Source organism: Lepidochelys kempii, chromosome 20 (assembly GCF_965140285.1).
Source record: "Lepidochelys kempii isolate rLepKem1 chromosome 20, rLepKem1.hap1, whole genome shotgun sequence".
Lineage (NCBI taxonomy): Eukaryota > Metazoa > Chordata > Testudines > Cheloniidae > Lepidochelys > Lepidochelys kempii.
In genome coordinates, this window is record NC_136399.1 from 16767869 (window position 1) to 16787391 (window position 19523).

A 19523-nucleotide genomic window follows, 5' to 3' on the forward strand; every position below is an offset into this window, starting at 1 on the left:
CGCCCTCCCAACACGGCCTGCTCCAATCCAAGCCCGACCCTGGGGGGCGCCAGCTAACCCCTGCGCCGAGTGCCGAGTGCTCAGGCCCCTCCCACTCCGCCCCTTCCGCGGGCGGGCTGACTTGAGCAGCCTCGCTGGGGTGCCGGAGGGGAGGGGGGTCGGAGCCTCGCTGGGGTGCCCGAGGGGAGGGGGGGTCGGAGCCTCGCTGGGGTGCCGGAGGGGAGGGGGGTCGGAGCCTCGCTGGGGTGCCCGAGGGGAGGGGGGTCGGAGCCTCGCTGGGGTGCCGGAGGGGAGGGGGGTCGGAGCCTCGCTGGGGTGCCGGAGGGGAGGGGGGTCGGAGCCTCGCTGGGGTGCCCGAGGGGAGGGGGGTCGGAGCCTCGCTGGGGTGCCGGAGGGGAGGGGGGTCGGAGCCTCGCTGGGGTGCCGGAGGGGAGGGGGGTCGGAGCCTCGCTGGGGTGCCGGAGGGGAGGGGGGTCGGAGCCTCGCTGGGGTGCCGGAGGGGAGGGGGGTCGGAGCCTCGCTGGGGTGCCGGAGCGGAGGGGGGTTGGAGCCTCGCTGTGGTGCTTGAAGGGGGGCGGGGGGTTGGAGCCTCGTTGTGGTGCCCAAGGCGGGGGTGGTGAGCGCCTCGCTGTGGTCTCACGGCGCGGGACGCGGGAGTTTCGCGGTGCCTGCTCCGGAGCTCCAGGAGCCGCCTTCACACTGAGACCATGCGCCGGTTCGGCGTAAAGTCTGCTGGGTAATGCCTCCCGCCAGGTTCGCCTCCCCTCCCCGGGGGCCGGTAACCTCTTCCCTTCCCCCTCCCCTCCTTCTCCCTCCCCCTCCCCCCGGCCGGGTAGCCCTTCCCCATCCCTCCCCCTCTCCCTTTCCCCGGCTGGGCCGGCGGGGTAGCAAACATATTTTCTGATGGGCAACCAAATCTGAGATTCAGGTTGTCTCTAGACTGTGCAGTCCTTTAAATTCTGTCTTATTTAGACTTATAATCTTGGGGGGAAGGATTTTTTTTAGATGACCGATGCATTCAAATTGTATGAATTGCAGTGAAGACAGGAGAGAATCTAACTCTTTGCGTTTTTTGTTTGTTTGTTTGTTTTAACGAAAACATCAGGAACAAAGTTCTTCATACAGATCATGAGCCACAAGGTAGGTGTAAAAGTGTTGACCTCTCAGGCAGGTGTAGGGGCTCAGGATGGAGTATTACTTTAAGTGTGTATAAGAAAAGATAGCTGAGCTCCCCAAATACATGGCTTAATTTTTCTTGGGAACTGGTTCTTTGAATCCTCTTAAATGTATTGAGAAAAGAGGATGTTTCAGACAAAAATCTGTGGATTTTAGCATCTTGGAGGAAACCTTTTCTCTGTGGAGCACAAGAATACGTGGTTCCCGGTACCCTACATTATACGTGGGCCCCCAAGAATAAGCTTGTATCCTATGCATGTACAGCGTAGATATAAAGTCTACCACTTGCTGTAGTGCAGTTGATCTTTGACACTTAATAGCTGTGATGAATACATTGAAATGACTTTAAAGTTATTTCCAGTGCCTGGAAGTTGAAGCTAGAAAAACGCAGAATGGAAATAAGGTTTATTTTTAACAGTGAGGATAATTAACCATTGGAAAAATTACTAACTGTTGTAGATTCTCCATCAAATTTTAGAAAGACATCCAATTTTGATTTCAAAAAGATCTGCTCTAGGTCAAATGGGAATTAATTCATGGCAGTCTTATGCCTTGTGTTCTACAGAAGGTCAGCCTAGATCAGTAGTTTTCAACTTTTTTTCATTTGAGGACTCCTAACAAATTTTGAATGGAGGTGCAGGACCCCTTTGGAAATCCTTGACATAATCTGTGGACCCCCAGGGGTCTGCAGGTGACAGGTTAAAAAACACTCCTAGATTATCATAATTGTCTCTTCTGGCCTTAGAAATCTGTGAAGCTCCTCATTTTTCGTCTGTAGGGTTGATATTTTTAGGAGGAGAGTGACACTCAGAGACTGGCTCAAAGAGTCCTCCAACAAAGCTTCAGTTCTTTCAGCAGCAGTAAAATGGATTTAGAAGGCAACTCTGGAAAGTGTTTCTTTGCTGGCTTCTAATATTCATGCAGGGAACTGGACTAGATGACTTCTCGAGGTCCCTTCCAGTCCTACAATTCTATATTTCTATTCATGTATCCTGCAAAGATACAGTGAGAGACAGCTTAGATCTTTGCAAGTATGAAAATATCTTAAACTTGGTTAAAGGAGGAAGTAGAGTAACTTTCCGCTATAGGCATTAAGTTTGGTGAATATATGCTTCTGTGTATTAGAGCAGCAGTTCACAACTTCTTTCATTCTGGGACCCAAAACCAGGTGCAGTGGTGGTCTTGCAATTCAAAACCACACAAACTTTAGAGGCAATAAAGGATAATGTGGGTCAATATCACAGCAAGAAACAATACCTAGGTTTTTCAAGGTGGGTGTGAGACTGGCTGGGTAATATGTAGTTGTTGGGTCCGGGACTGGGTGTTCTGAGACAAATGCTTCTAGGCAGTGTATTGGGTGCAGATACTCTACATCATGACCCAACCTTTGTGAACCAGGAAGGCTGGAGTGGGGGCATAAATGCAGCTATGTGTGATTTGTTTTATTTATTTAGTGTATGCAATCCGGCCAAGTCGCAGCGTTCTTATCACTGATGTTCAAGGCATGAAGACCACCAGGAAGTTGCCATTTTGCAGTCCTCCACAGTGTGCATCATGGTTTGTGGGTTCCCACATTGACCTAGTGGACTATGTCCCCCAGCTGCAGCATGTCTGTGGTCTGGAGAAATGGATGATCCAACTAGCAGATCAAATTTGCTTTGTGGGGTACAAACTGGTTATAAAGCTACAGTCATGTCTTGTGCAGCCAGGGCCTAAATCAATTTCCTGGGGATCATCCCAGTGAAGTGACTGTTCTTATTAAGGCCCTGTCCTTGCCATAATTCATAATTGACTTTATTACCAGTGGCTGGCTCCAAAATGCGTTTTGCTACAGACGCAACATGATTAATATCCTGTTAGTACTAGGGCTGTCAAGCAATTAAAAAATGTAATCGCGCACTTAAAAATAATAAAATACCATTTAAACATTTGTGGATGTTTTCTACATTTTCAAATATATTTATTTCAATTACAACACAGAATACAAAGTGTACAGTGCTCACTTATATTTCTTTTTTATGACAAATATTTATGCTCTACAAAAAAACCAAAGAAATAGTGTTTTTCACTTGACCTAATACAAGTAATATAGTGCAATCTCTTTATCATGAAAGTTGAACTCGCAAATATAGAATTATGTACAAAAAAAATTGCATTCTCAAACAAAACAATGTAAAACTTTAGAGCCTACAAGTACACTCAGTCTTACTTCTTGTTCAGCCAATTGCTAAGACAAACAAGTTTGTTTACATTTGCAGGAGATAATGTGTCCATGCTGATGAGTTCTGCTCAATAACGATCCAAAGCAGTGTGGCCCAACACATGTTCACTTTCATCATCTGAGTTAGATGCCACCAGCAGAAGTTTGCTTTTCTCTTTTGGTGGTTTAGATCTGTAGTTTCAACATTGGAGTATTGCTCTTTTAAGACTTCTGAAAGCATGCTCCACACCTCGTCCCTCTCAGATTTTGGAAGGTACTTCAGATTCTTAAACCTTGGGTCGAGTACTGGAGCTATCTTTAGAAATCTCAGATTGGTACCTTCTTTGTGTTTGGTCAGATCTGCAGGGAAAGTGTTCTTAAAATGAACAACCTGTGCTGGGTCATCATCCGCGACTGCTATAACAGGAAATCTGTGGCAGCGTGCGGTGAAACAGTGCAGGGGGCGCACCGCTCTCCCCCAAGGAGTTTAGTCACACATTATTTAACCCATTATTTTTTTTAACAAGTGTCATCCGCATGGAAGCACGTCCTCTGGAACAGTGGCCGAGGCAGGAAGGGGCATACGAATGTTCAGCATCTCTGGCATGTAAATACCTTGCAATGCCGGCTACAAAAGTGCCATACAAACGCCTGTTCTCACTTTCAAGTGACATTGTGAATAAGTAGTGGGCAGCATATCTCCCATAAATGTCAACAGACTTGTTTCTCTCCGTGATTGACTGAACAAGAAGTAGGAGTGAGTAGACTTGTAAGGTCTAAAGTTTTACATTGGTTTGTTTTTGGGTGCAGTTATGTAACAAAAAAATCTATATTTGTAAGTTGCACTTTCACGATAAAGAGATTGCACTTCAGTACTTGTATGAAGTGAACTGAAAAATGGGATTTCTTTTGTTTATCATTTTTACAGTACAAATATTTGTAATAGAATAGAGTGAGCACTGTACATTTTGTATTCTGTGTTGTAATTGAAATCAATATATTTGAAAATGTAGAAAACATCTGAAAATGTTTAATACACACACACAATAGAATACCAATTGAAATGTAACTGTGTGATTCATTTTTTAAATAATTTTTTTTGAGTTAATCGCGTGAGTTAACTGTAATTAATCGACAGCCCTAATTAGTACCATGGTCAGGTAAGGGTGCTGCCCTCTCCATGGTGTTGGTTTGATGCATTGAGGACTTTTTTCCACCCTATAGTAGTTCATGGATGCACGGGCTTGGTGCTCTGGAACCATTGAATGAAGTTCAGGGCTTGTCTCCGCTTCCGCTTAAGTTGTTGTCACTTATGTCTGTCACGGATATGAAAAAGCCACCCCCCTGAGCTGTCCACACCAGCACTACGTCAGTGGGAAACACTCTTGTTCTGTCATAGCTTCCACCTTTCACTGAGGTAGAGTAATTATGCTGACAGGAAAGTGCTCTCTGGTCTTCATAGTGCATTTACACTACTGCCCTACCTTAGCGCAGCTGCAGTGAGTCTGGTGAAGACTAGCCCCCAGACCAGGGGGGCCCCTCTTGCAGTGTGACTACCCCTTGGGGCACACTCGCACTAGGACAAGCCTCCTGGGCTTCAGCTCAGAGCATTCAGCATCCCTGTCGTACGCCATAAGCTCCCTGCAGTGAGCCACCTGAATAGGACACCTGGGGAAACCTTACATGCCCTCCAAAGGGGCCATGCACCCCCGACTTCAGCAGTCAGGAGTGACTTTCAGCCAGCGGTGTAAAACAGAAGGGTTTATTAGTCGTTTGGAACACAGCATAGAGCAGAATCTTGTTAGCACAGAAAGCAGGAAGTTACAGCAAAGTTCAACTTGAGGAGACCCAGAGCCATGGGTCTCTCCTCCTGAGTCCCAAACCAGGAGTCTGACCAGCCTCCAGCAGTCCACCTGCAGTCACACCCAGTTGCCCCTCCTCCATCTTGTATGCTGTTCCCCAGGCAAACCGGTCACCTGGCCTCCACCTCCCTTTGTTCTCCAATTCCTCCAACTGGCTCTTGCAGAGGATGGGGCCCGGCAATCAGTTGCCAGGATACAACTATTGTCTGGGCCCAGGGAGCTAGATGGCACTTGTACCTTCCCTCTCAGGGTATCTGCAAAGGTCACACACCCTTATCCCACCACCTAGATACTTGTGCAACACATAGGGGAAACTGAGGCACGCACAGTATTCATGCAAACACTAGGACATTTTCCACTTCGTCACAAGTAGCCATTTGTCCTAAGTACCTGTGTCAGTCTTTCTCAATGGCCTGTCTCTCAGATCTCCCTGACACTGTTTAGAAAGGCTGCAAGCTTTGGATTCACCAAGGGCAAGTGATACCTGACCAACCTGATTGCCTTCCAGGATGAGAGAACTGGTTCTGTGGATATGGGGAAAGCAGTGCATGTGATATATCTTGACTTTAGCAAAACTTTTGATACGGTCTCCCACAGTATTGTTGCCAGCAAGTTAAAGTAGTGTGGATTGGATGAATGGACTATAAGGTGGATAGAAAGCTGGCTAGATTGTCGGGCTCAACGGGTAGTGATCAATGGCTCCATGTCTAGTTGGCAGCTGGTATCAAGCGGAGTGCCCCAGGGGTCAGTCCTGGGGCTGGTTTTGTTCAACATCTTTATTAATGGTCTGGATGATGGGATTAATTGCACCCTCAGCAAGTTTGCAGATGACACTAAACTGGGAGGAGAAGTAGATACGCTGGAAGGTAGGGAAGGGTCCAGAGTGACCTAGACAAATTGGAGGATTGGGCCAAAAGAAATCTGATAAGGTTCAACAAGGACAAGTGCAGAGTTCTGCACTTAGGAAGGAAGGAAGGAAATCCCATGCACTGCTACAGTGCATGGGAAGGACCTGAGGATTACAGTGGATGAGAAGCTGGATAGGAGTCAGCAGTGTGCCCTTGTTGCCAAGAAGGCCAATGGTATATTGGGCTGTATTAGTAGGAGCATTGCCAGCAGATCTAGAGAAGTGGTTATTCCCCTCCATTTGGCACTGGTGAGGCCACACCTGGAGTGTTGCGTCCAGTTTTGGTCCCCCACTACAGAAGGGATGTGGACAAATTGGAGGGAGTCCAGCGGAGGGCAACAAAAATTATTAAGGAGCTGGGGCACATGACTTACAAGGAGAGGCTGGGGGAACTGGGGTTATTTAGTCTGCAGAAGTGAAGAGTGAGGGGGAATTTGATAGCAGCCTTTAACTACCTGAAGGGGGGTTCCAAAGAGGATAGAGCAAGGCTGTTTCAGTGGTGGCAGATGACAGAACAAGAAGCAATGGTCTCAAGTTGCAGTTGGGGGAGGTCTAGGTTGGATATTAGGAAACACTATTTCACTAGGAGGGTGGTGAAACACTGGAATGGGTTACCTAGGGAGATGGTGGAAACTCCATCCTTAGAGGTTTTTAAGACCCGGCTTGACAAAGCCTTGGCTTGGATGATTTAGTTGGTGTTGGTGTTGCTTTGAGCAGGGGGTTGGACTAGATGACCTCCTGAGGTCCCTTCCAACCCTGATATTCTATGATTCTCAGCTGGTCCCTGGTATCAAAAAGGTTGAAAAACACTGATTTATGTAATCAATCTGGCCCATCCTCCTTACTTCCAGCTATCTAGAAAACCTCCCACTGTCCGTTGGTCCATGTTCCTTTCTGTGCATGCCCTCTGTACACTGATAAAAACGTGTATAAATAGCATGGAAGGTGTGAGGGGAGACACATTTGTGATGGCAAGAAAGCTGCTGCACGGACACAAACTGAATCCTGAAGAAGAGGTCTATGAATGCTTGAAAGCTTGTGTGTCTCACTATCAGAAGTTGGTCCTCCCCTACCTTGTCCCTTCTGTGTAACTGTTAAGTGATTAAGGTGATTCGTGCCTGTCTCTGGGTCATAGTATGGACTAGGAGGGAACGCTTTCAAAAAGTGCCTGTGACTTAGCCCCTCACTATGTTCAGTGAGTGTTGGGCTCTTAAGCACCTGCCAACCTCTGCACTTTACAGGGCCAAGTGCACTGTACTGCAAATTGCATTCCTTAACTCCAGACATGTTTGTTTGAGTTTGATTTTTTTCTTAATCCAGCAGAGATGGCCTTGGAGTCTGAAGGTAAATGCAAAAGGATTTACTTCAGAATGCCGTGCTTCTGCCAATCCTTAGCATGTCACTGCTGTACAACTAACTAATTTGGTAGCTTCAAGGGTTTTTATAGTAATGTTTATTTCCAGCTCACTGTTCTGCATAAGTGTAGTCATTCATATGTACTGGCCACTCTGCACTACTGATTGCGCTTTCATAGAATATCAGGGTTGGAAGGGACCTCAGGAGGTCATCTAGTCCAACCCCCTGCTCAAAGCAGGACCAATCCCCAATTTTTGCCCCAGATCCCTAAATGGCCCCCTCAAGGATTGAACTCACAACCCTGGGTTTAGCAGGCCAGTGCTCAAACCACTGAGCTATCCCTCCTCAATTTTTAATTTAATATTCCACTCACCCAAAATCCGAAGTGAATTTGGTTGGGTACACACAGTGAGTGCCAACTTAGCAGTTTTGCATTTTTGTCTCGGCTATTAAAAATTGATGGCTTAACCCCGTTAGAGGGCAGCTCCAGTAGCTAGTATGTTTCCACTCTTGTTAATTGTGTTGATGATGAACTTAGATCTTGTTTTACAGAATGTTTTCTTTTGTCTTTTTATTCCTTCTCTTCCAGTTGATGCTTTGGATCCAGAGAGGTTAATACAATGTCCCTATGATAAATATCATCAAATCAGGGCCTGTCGGTTTCCCTATCATCTTATAAAGTGCAGGAAGGTAGGATGGGATGTTAAGGTCTCTAATGCACTTGGGAAATCATATTTTTGTAAATGCTAATGCATGGTGAGCTCAGTACGCTGTGCTGCCTTTTGCTAGAAGGATGCATTCACTTGCTATTAGGCTGGAAGAAGCCGTCTTTATTTCATATTTATATCGCTCATCCATTTACCATTTCGTAAAAGCATCCCGTTCATATTTAGTAATGCCCTTCAGATCAGTGCATTTACCCTGAAGAAAGGCGAAACAGGTTCTTCAGAATACCTAGCTCAGTGATGGGATCCTATTCTCTTCCAACAGTTCACTCATGGGACCAGGGTATTTACTTCCCAATACAGGCCATGGAGCAAATGCAGCCAGTGTTATACGGATGCCTTCTGGCTGGCCAAAGCAGAAGCGATCTGATGTTGCAGTTAAATCTTTACTTTGCAATCAGAGCAGGAGAGCTGCTAAGCCATCTTTTTTTTATATTGCTAATAACTCTATTCAGTGTACATCTGTCTGCAAGTCCCTCTTCTCAGTCTTCTATCCTGGGCGAGAATGCTGTATATTTAAGAGGAGAATCTGCTCCTTTCTTTTGTCCTCTCAGTCTAGTATCTTATTTTAAGCTCTCCAGTGCTAGTGTATATTAGTTGTACAGGTATAAGCACACTTATATCGGTATAACTGCATCCACGTGTTAAGATGATGTCCTGGTATGATTGTATTGGTTAGGAATCACACCCCTAGCCAACATCGCTATAGTGATAGAAAAGCCATGCAGAGCAAGCCTGAGCAGTGGGTTCGTCCTCTTTGTATTCTTGCTCTTTTCTAAGGGTAAAGGCTCTTCATTAAGTGGGGGACAGTAGTGCTCTTCTATGTCCACACTAGTTTACCTGTACTGGCAAAATGCTCCCAATATAGACGTGGCCTCAGCTGGAACATTGAGTAACTTCCCTCCTGTTTCAGAAGGGTTAAATTAACTGCAAAGACTTAAGCTCTAGCGCAGGCAGAGACTTATCATAGAATATCGGGGTTGGAAGGGACCTCAGGAGGTCATTTAGTCCAACCCCCTGCTCAAAGCAGGACCAATCCCCAACTAAATCATCCCAGCCAGGGCTTTGTCAAGCCTGACCTTAAAAACCTCTAAGGAAGGAGATTCCACCACCTCCCTAGGTAACCCATTCCAGGGCTTCACCACCCTCCTAGTGACAAAGTTTTTCCTAATATCCAACCTAAACCTCCCCCACTGCAACTTGAGACCATTACTCCTCGTTCTGTCATCTGGTACCACTGAGAACAGTCTAGATCCATCCTCTTTGGAACCCCCTTTCAGGTAGTTGAAAGCAGCTATCAAATCCCCCCCTTCTTCCTTCTCTTCCACAGACTAAACAATCCCTGTTCCCTCAGTTTCTCCTCATAAGTCATGTGTTCCAGTCCCCTCATCATTCTTGTTGCCCTCCGCTGGACGTTTTCCAATTTTTTCACATCCTTCTTGTAGAGTGGGGCCCAAAACTGGACACAGTACTCCAGATGAGGCCTCACCAATGTCGAGTAGAGGGGAACGAACACGTCCCTAGCTCTGCTGGCAATGCCCCTACTTACAAATCCCAAAATGCCATTGGCCTTCTTGGCAACAAGGGCACACTGTTGACTCATATCCAGCTTCTTGTCCACTGTCACCCCTAGGTCCTTTTCTGCAGAACTGCTGCCGAGCCATTCGGTCCCTAGTCTGGGGACTAGGTGCATGGGATTCTTCTGTCCTAAGTGCAGGACTCTGCACTTGTCCTTGTTGAACCTCATCAGATTTCTTTTGGCCCAATGCTCCAACTTGTCTAGGTCCCTCTGTATCCTATCCCTGCCCTCCAGCGTATCTACCACTCCTCCCAGTTTAGTGTCATCTGCAAACTTTCTGAGTGTGCAATCCACACCATCCTCCAGATCATTAATGAAGATACTGAACAAAACCAGCCCCAGGACCGACCCTTGGGGCACTCCACTTGATACTGGCTGCCAACTAGACATAGAGTCATTGATCGCTACCCGTTGAGCCCGACAATCTAACCAGCTTTCTATCCACCTTATAGTTCATTCATCCAGCCCATACTTCTTTAACTTGCTGGCAAGAATACTGTGGGAGACCATGTCAAAAGCTTTGCTAAAGACAAGGAATAACACGTCCACTGCTTTCCCTTCATCCACAGAACCAGTTATCTCGTCATAGAAGGCAATTAGATTAGTCAGGCATGACTTGCCCTTGGTGAATCCATGCTGACTGTTCCTGATCACTTTCCTCTCCTCTAAGTGCTTCAGAATTGATTCCTTGAGGACCTGCTCCATGATTTTTCCAGGGACTGAGGTGAGGCTGACTGGCCTGTAGTTCCCAGGATCCTCCTTCTTCCCTTTTTTAAAGATGGGCACTACATTAGCCTTTTTCCAGTCATCTGGGGCCTCCCCCGATCGCCATGAGTTTTCAAAGAGAATGGCCAATGGCTCTGCAGTCATATCCGCCAACTCCTTCAGCATTCTCGGATGCAGCATATCCAGCCCCATGGACTTGTGCTCGCCCAGCTTTTCTAAATAGTCCCGAACCACTTCTTTCTCCACAGAGGGCTGGTCACCTCCTCCACATGCTGTGCTGCCCAGTGCAGTAGTCTGGGAGCTGACCTTGTTCGTGAAGACAGAGGCAAAAAAAGTACATTAGCTTTTTCCACATCCTCTGTCACTAGGTTGCCTCCATCATTCACACTTTCCTGGATTTTCTTCTTGTTCTCTAGTTTGTCTCTTACTTAATTTAAAAATAAAGTGGCTGAATTATTTAGGGTTTCAAAGCACTTACTCCCCATGTAGGGTTTTTAGGGCAATTTCATCTGTGCACTGAACCATGCCAGTGATGACACTGCAACAGTTTCACTGTGCTTCTTCTGGGGCTGATCTTCAATCAGATAAATGCAGGGCGTAGTTTAAATGTGAAAATAAACAAACATAGGCTGTATCATAAAGGATGCATATGCTTTGCTGTTTTTCCACTGCTTTTGTGCTCAGGACCTGAACTAAGTTTGACTTTCCTTGTTTTAATTTTTTCAACCTATTTCAGGATGCAGATTGCACAAACCCTTCACTAGTGATTAGAAAACACAAGGGTTTGGATGAATTCAGTGAGATAGCACATGCTTTTTCTGTTTCTCTAGAACCACCCTGAAATTGCAAAGCAGCTAGCCACATGCCCCTTTAATGCCCGCCATCAGGTTCCCAGAGCTGAGATCAGCCGTCATATATCAAGCTGTGATGACAAAAGCTTCATTGAGGAGCACATTGGTGAGAAAATATTAGACTCCTTCGGCTCTGTAAACTCACTTTGGGAACTCTTGGGCTAACGGAGTTCTAACGTAACTTCTGCTGTTAATGTTAGATTGTTTTAATGCTCTATTATTCCATAAGCAACCCTTTACCTGTAAAAAGAAAAGGAGTACTTGTGGCACCTTAGAGACTAACCAATTTATTTGAGCATGAGCTTTCGTGAGCTACAGCTCACTTCATCGGATGCATCCGATGAAGTGAGCTGTAGCTCACGAAAGCTCATGCTCAAATAAATTGGTTAGTCTCTATGGTGCCACAAGTACTCCTTTTCTTTTTGCGAATACAGACTAACACGGCTGTTACTCTGAAACCTTTAGCTGTAGTGCTTCATGATCCTGAAGCAGCAGGAGTCCTTGAAGGCTTGAGTTTCATTCATTCTGTGTCCATGCAAATTCTCCTAAGCATCTGAGAGGCAACTGGCTTGTATTACATGTGTTATCTGCCAGAGATTTTAGCATTAAAATGGGAACTGTGCATTATGCCATAAACTGTGTGTGTTGAATGAGATCTAGTTGGGAATCTGGATGGCTTAGAGAGGAAAGATAGTGGCCATGAGAGGGGTGGGTCTCCAGTGCAGATCTGATCTGATAGTGACCAAAAATCTTTATAGCCTGTCTAGTGGCATATGTGAAATAAATTGGTCTCAGTCCAGTTCTTAATGGACAAGTGTCTAGATCATAACAATCCTCACTTCTGTTACATCCTTCTTGACTATCTTAGCAGAAAAGCCATGACTGAGCCAGGGAGGCTAAATAACTTTCCCAACAGGAGTTGGGTTCCTCCAGTTCAGAGTGGGGCAAGTTGGGGAGGGGACTATGGAGAAGCTTCCCTACCACTGCCCATGCTGTCTGCTCTGTGATGAGGAGTTCACTATCCAGGTCTGTCAGCCCAGCACCTAAATCACTTGGTTATGTGGGTCATGTTCCAGTTCTTCCCCCCACTGATATATCTATATGGCTATCACTACACTGGAAAACGTACCTATTCTCTGGCAAATGTAGAGTTGTACTGAAGATAGCAATGATGTGCGTGTTAATGTAGACAGGGCTTAGAGCATGACAGTAGTGAAAAAACCCTGAGAAGATTTTTTTGACATGACAGTAGAAACACACCTGAACCCTCTCCCAATTCGTATGTTGGAGCAGCTGCACCATTGCTGAAAAATGTGTGCAGAATTGTTTAGCTTTAGAAAAGGCCTAAAACAGGCATTGGCAAATGGGGGCCACATCCACCCTGCCAGATCATTTGATTTGGCTTGCCAAACATTTGGTGTTGTACAAACCTTTCTGAGTTAGACAATATATAGCCTCTTAAGGTATGGCCCACCAAAGGGTTCTCATGGATTTTGTATCCCTTTGCTACCTTCAAGATGCCCATCCCTGGCCTCAAGAGTTTTGCTCCTAAGACTAGGGGAGTACCTGATCAGCTTCCAGTGTATGCTGCTCCTCTCCAAGGCCTAGAGCTATTCTACAGCCAGGTCAAAAAATGATTAATGTACCTAAAATAGGATTTTATTTTATCCAAAAAGATTTTCTCACTAAGACTCTTCTTTGCTTTAAGTGAGTCAGTCAAATAACTGCCAGGGAGAGAAGATGAACATTGTCAGCATGTGGCAGCCACCCCCATGTGACGAAGATTGGGATAGAGGTAAGGACGTAGGTTGATGACACGGGCTGTCAGCGCCTGCTATTCCCTTCTTCTTGTCCCCAAAGAAGTCACATGGACTAGGAGAGAGAGGTCCCATAGATTCTTCTGCACAGATCATGTGTTGGGACACCCAATTATACTGTCTCTGAACAAATGAAGTTCTCCTGCTTCACAGGCTCTTCCTCATGCCTTCTATTCTCTACAAAACTTCTGTTGTTTTCCATATAGTCTGTTGCACCATCTGTGCTTTGATGAAAATGGAAATTGATGATAACCTTTACACTTTATATTTCTCAGTTAAATGTCTGCTTTGCTGTCACTTATGCCAAGCCTTAAAAAATTCTCATTCCGTTTTGTAAACCTAGCAGCGTCTCTGCCATATTTCTTATTTGATGTTGCTATGACGCTTGCAGAAGTTACTCGGTACTGAGCCACAATGATGTCTATTTCCTTTTGGCAGATCTACAGGAGCAATCAAATTCTGCTTTCGTTTGGGGCACGTTCAGTAGTGGCGTAAACAGGTAGCAAAAGGTGTATTTCTTGTGACAGTGCTTTCCATAAAAGATGTGCTTTCAAACTACTTTGAACTCATGCTGCTGTGTTGTTGGGAAGATGCAATTTACTTTATGAATTCTATTTTTGGGGTGATGGTGGGGGCGTTCCCACTGGCATGACTCAACATTCCTGTGCCCCTGGGTCAATGTTTCCTGTCTCCTTTTAGTGGCAGATCCATAGGAGAGTATAAGAACATACTGTTGCTACCAGATAATGGTTACTCCTCTAGTTCTACTGTAGTACTATTAGTGCGGATGGTCCTGGGTTCAATCCCCACTGGTTCTGTATTTGTTGGGGGGGTTATTAAACACTAAACTGTTCTGCTGGGCTTGATAGAAATGCAGACTGATGTCAGCTGTTAAGCAATTTAGGCTTAAACTTCTGACAGCTAATCTAATCTCTCATGACCTGAGTCAGAAATAATCATTTTGTTGTTTGTGTAATCACAATGCAGGATTGGAAAATGAAGCATAATGTGTCTGGTCATTATCTCTGTCTCACCCCTGAACACCCAAATCATTGTACTGTGCCTTACCTCTCTAATCAGAGGTCATCAACATATGAACTTCTACAGCCTGTAACAGTGACATAGAATTGTAGGACTGAAGGGACCTCAAAGTCCTCTAGTCCAGTCCCATGCACTCATGGCAGGACTAAGTATTATCTAGACCAGTGGTTTTCAAACTGCGGGTCGTGACCCAGAACTGGGTTGCGGAATGAAAGGCACTGGGCCGCGGCGGCTCTCGTCAGCACTGCTGACCGGGCTGTTAAAAGTCCCGTCGGTGGTGCTGCCCAGCTAAGGCAGGCTAGTCCCTAGCTGTTCCGACACTGCACTGTGCCCTGGCAGCGGCCAGCAGCAGGTCCAGCTCCTAGGTGGGGGGTGAGCCCCAGGGCTCCATGCGCTGCCCCCGCCCCGAGCACCGGCTCTGCACTCCCATTGGCCAGTTCCCGGCCAGTGGGAGCTGGGTGGGGCAATGCCTGTGGGCGAGAGCCATGCGGAGCTGCTTGCACCCCTGCGCCTAGGAGCCGGACATGGTGCTGGCCGCTTCCGGGGTGCAGCGTTGTCCGCAGTGCCAGGAAAGGCAGGAAGCCTGCCTCTGCACCTCAGCTGCACCGCTGACCAGGAGCCTCCCTAAGTAACACCACACCCCTGTCCCAGCTCTGAACCCCCCAAACCCAGAGCCCGCTCCTGCAGCCCCAGCCCAGAGCCCTGACCCCCTCCCACACTCTGAGCCCCTCATTTCTGGCCGCAGCCCACACCCCAGACTCCTCATCCCCAGCTCCTTTGGATCGCGGGCATCAACAGTTTTTTTCAACTGGGTCACCAGAAAAAGAGTTTGAAAACCACTGATCTAGACCATCCCTCACAGATGTCTGTCTAACCTACTCTTAAAAATCTCCAGTGATGGAGATTCTGCAACCTCCCTAAGCAATTTATTCCAGTGCTCAACCACTTGGACAAAAGGAAAAACTTCCTGTCAAACCTAAACCGCCCTTGCTGAAATTTAAGCCCATTGTTTCTTGTCCTATTCTCAGTGGTTAAAGAGAACAGTTTTTCTCCCTTTTCCTTGTAGCAACCTTTTATCTACTTGAAAACCGTTATGTCCCTCCTCAGTCTTCTCTTCTCCAGGCTAAACAAACCCAATTTTTTTCAATCTTCCCCCATAGGTCATGTTTTTTAGACCTTTAATCAGTTTTGTTGCTCTTCTCTGAACTTCCTTCAATTTGTCCACATCTTTCCTGAAATGTGGCACCAATCATTGGACACAATACTCCAGATGACATTTAATCAGCATGGACTAGAGCAGTAGAATTACTTCTCGCGTCTTGCTTACAACACTCCTGCTAATGCATCTCAGAATGATGTTGACTCCTATTTAGCTTGTGATCCAGTATGACCCTCAGATCCTTTTCTTCAGTACTCCGTCCTAGGCAGTCATTTCCCATTTTGTATGTGTGCAACTGATAGTGGAGTACTCTGAATTTGTTCTTATTGAATTTCATCCTGTGACGGCTTCCCCCAGGGGTGCCACCTGGGACTGGGGTTCCACTGAGCCCACTGACTCACCAGCCTGGGCTCCCTCTCAGCACTGTGCTGCTGTGACAGGCTATAGACTGTTCCTGGACCTACACTCCCAGCAGCATTCACACAGGCAGGGACACACCCAGCTGCAGTTTCATGCAGGCTTTGGACAGCCACTGCATGATCCAGCAATAGAGAGGCTACAGCCAAAATAACCCCCAGTCTGGGACCCCAGAGCTGTACCATCCCGCCCTGATCAAAACCCCAATCAGTATGAATTTATTACCCAGTTCGCCATTCCCTCAGTGTGGAGAGGACAATGCATACTTGTGTTAACCAGGCTGAGATTTCCCCCCAGACACTTTGGTCACAGGCATACCAGTTTAGATAAAGCAAAAAGGTTTAACTACAAAAGAGAGATTATAAGTGATAGAAAACAGACCAAAGCAGATTACCTAGTAAATAAACAGAACTGCAAACTGTAACCCGAAAATACTAGAAAGATTGGATATGAATTAACAAATTCTCACCCTGGTTGATGATACAGTCAGGCTTGCAGATTCTTAAGGGACAAGCTGCATTTGTTTTGCAGCTTGGGATCTCCTACCCTAAGCTTCTAAGACTTTTTCTTTTAGAGCTTCTCTCTGTTGAGTTGTGGGGAAGTGAAGAACAACCAACAATGTCACTCCTTGCCTTATATAGCTTTTTCATATGGCAGGAGCTCTGTTTCAAACTTCAGAGTAACAGCCGTGTTAGTCTGTATTCGCAAAAAGAAAAGGAGTACTTGTGGCACCTTTAGAGACTAACCAATTTATTTGAGCATGGGCTTTCGTGAGCTACAGCTCACTTCATCGGATGCATACCATGGAAACTGCAGCAGACTTTATATACACACAGAGAATATGAAACAATACCTCCTCCCACCCCACTGTCCTGCTGGTAATAGCTTATCTAAAGTGATCATCAGGTTGGGCCATTTCCTAGCATGAGCTTTCGTGAGCTACAGCTCACTTCATCGGATGTGTGGGGGGGTGGAGGGTGAGAAAACCTGGATTTGTGCTGGAAATGGCCCAACCTGATGATCACTTTAGATAAGCTATTACCAGCAGGACAGTGGGGTGGGAGGAGGTATTGTTTCATATTAGAATCATAGAATCATAGAATATCAGGGTTGGAAGGGACCCCAGAAGGTCATCTAGTCCAACCCCCTGCTCGAAGCAGGACCAATTCCCAGTTAAATCATCCCAGCCAGGGCTTTGTCAAGCCTGACCTTAAAAACCTCTAAGGAAGGAGATTCTACCACCTCCCTAAGTAACACATTCCAGTGTTTCACCACCCTCTTAGTGAAAAAGTTTTTCCTAATATCCAATCTAAACCTCCCCCACTGCAACTTGAGACCATTACTCCTCGTTCTGTCATCTGCTACCATTGAGAACAGTCTAGAGCCATTATATTCTCTGTGTGTATATAAAGTCTACTGCAGTTTCCACGGTATGCATCCGATGAAGTGAGCTGTAGCTCACGAAAGCTCATGCTCAAATAAATTGGTTAGTCTCTAAGGTGCCACAAGTACTCCTTTTCTGTTTCAAACTTGGTTCCCAGACCAGTTTGTGGAAAAATTCAGGTACCCCAAATGGAGTCCAGAAGCATGGTCTGGTCACATGCCCTTGCAGAGTCATAGCAGCCATAACTTACAGACTGGCCTTCCACAGGAAGGCTAAGCTATTCCACAGCCCATTGTCTTTGTTGATGAGCCATTAGCACTGTTTGGCTTCTTCATTGTTGAACCTGAAAGGCTGGCTGTGGGTGTTTTCCAGAGTAAGCCCCTTTGAAATACAGATACCTAGTCAATATTCATAACTTCAGATACAAAAATGATACATGCATACAAATAGGATAATCATATTCAGCAAATCATAATTTTTCCAATGACACCTTACATGACGAACTTGTACAAAACATCATAATTATGCCATAATCATCCTAATAATAATACTATGATGACTATGGAGTGTTGCACATCCTATTTACTTCAGACCATTTCTCCAGTTTGTCCAGATCATTTTGAATTTTAATCCGGTCCCCCAAAGTACTTGTAACCCTTGCAGCTTGGTATTGTCTGCAAACTTTATAAATGTGCTCTCTATGCCATTATCTAAATTGCTGATGAAGATACTGAACAGAACTGGACCCAGAACTGATCACTGTGGGACCCCACTCAGTATGCCCTTCCAGCTTGACTGTGAGCCACCTACTCTCTGGGAACGATTTTCCAAACAGTTATTCACCCACCTTGGAGGAGCTCCATCTAGGTTGTATTTCCCTAGTTTGTTTATGAAGAGGTCATGCGAGACCATATCAAAAGCCTTATTAAACTTAAGATACACCACATCTACCATTACCCTCCCCCATCCACAAGGCTTGTTACACTGTCAAAGAAAGCTATTAGGTTGGTTTTGCCACGATTTGTTCTTGACAAATCCATGCTGACTGTTCCTTATCGCCTTATTATTTTCTAGGATTCAGCAATTTGATTGCTTAATTATTTGCTCCATTATCTTCTCGGGTACTGATGTTAAGCTGACTGGTCTGTAATTCCTCAGGTTGTCCTTATTCCCCTTTTTATAGATTTGGCGCTATATTTGCCTCTTTTCTAGTCCTCTGGAATCTCCTGTCTTCCATGTCTTTTCAAAGATAATTGCTTATGGCTCAGATATCTCCTCAGTCAGCACCTTGAATATTTTAGGATGTATTTCATCAGGCCCTGCTGACTTGAAGACATCTAACTTGTCTAAGTAATTTTTAACTTTTTCTTTCCCTATTTTAGCCTCTGATCCTATCTCATTTTCACTGGCATTCACTGTTAGACGTCTGCATGAAGTCTGCATGTATAGAGATGACTAGGGCATGTGTGCTGAGATGCCATTTACAGTTGAGGGCAGTGCAATACTGATAATCAAGCTTTAACTCTGGTTTTTCTTGCTGTCTTTGGCTTATTTCTTTCTTGTCTGGATGACTGATTCTGGGGATTTTAGTCAAAGTAGATGGCATCAACATGTTGTACACTTTTCTCTAGCCTTTGTGAGGAGAAGTAACTGTTCTGATTGCATGAAGGTTTGTTTAAATTAACATACTCTGTTGTCTTCAGTTTTAGAAGAATACTTGAATATTTATAGTAAAAGGTACTTGGCTAAAAGAAGTACACATGTGTAGGATAATTCGTATTTGATCTCTTTCAGCCCTGGGTCCAGCGTAGTAATGGAACAAAAGAGTAACCTAATGTCAGGCATGAGAGCACCCAAGTCCTTGCCGTATAGCCTATCCTGGAAAAGCAGTAAGTACAACGGCTGGAGGTCTCCTCATGCTGTAAGATGGGACCTACATGTTAGCTCAAAGTGGAACGGGATAACTTTTCTCTGTATTTTTATTCCGTGTGTCAGCATTCTCCTCCATAAACTGAAATGCTTTTATTACCACCATCAGCAAGTGGAGATGGAGAGCTCTGTAACACAATCCTCCCTAGAAGCAGCTGCATTTCTGTAGTGGATGGAGTGTCTTCTGTATCCAGGTTTTATTTTGCTGTAGGTGGTATTGTGTCAAAGGTTGTCAGGCTCCATGTATTGCCCCCATTACTGTAGCATCTGACATTTAACTTATTCACCGCTATTGGTTGAACAAAAGTCGAGGCTTACAAACAGTTCTGAGTCTGGCACAGTGGAGCTCAACACAGTTGTAGCTCTTCGGGTATAGCTGCTACTGAAGTCAGTG

General features: G+C 45.6%; 1 protein-coding gene across 1 annotated transcript; it reads left to right on the top strand.

Annotated features, from left to right (window-relative positions):
* Window positions 1-1031: 1031 nt before the first annotated feature.
* Window positions 1032-19298, top strand: LOC144929113 (gametocyte-specific factor 1-like; the record flags this gene model as incomplete). Its single annotated transcript, XM_078849699.1, has 6 exons — window positions 1032-1140; window positions 8091-8191; window positions 11362-11488; window positions 13091-13177; window positions 13638-13698; window positions 18995-19298. Coding segments are annotated over 6 exons (789 nt in total), but the record flags the coding sequence as incomplete, so codon positions are not given.
* Between the last annotated feature and the right edge of the window lie 225 nt (window positions 19299-19523).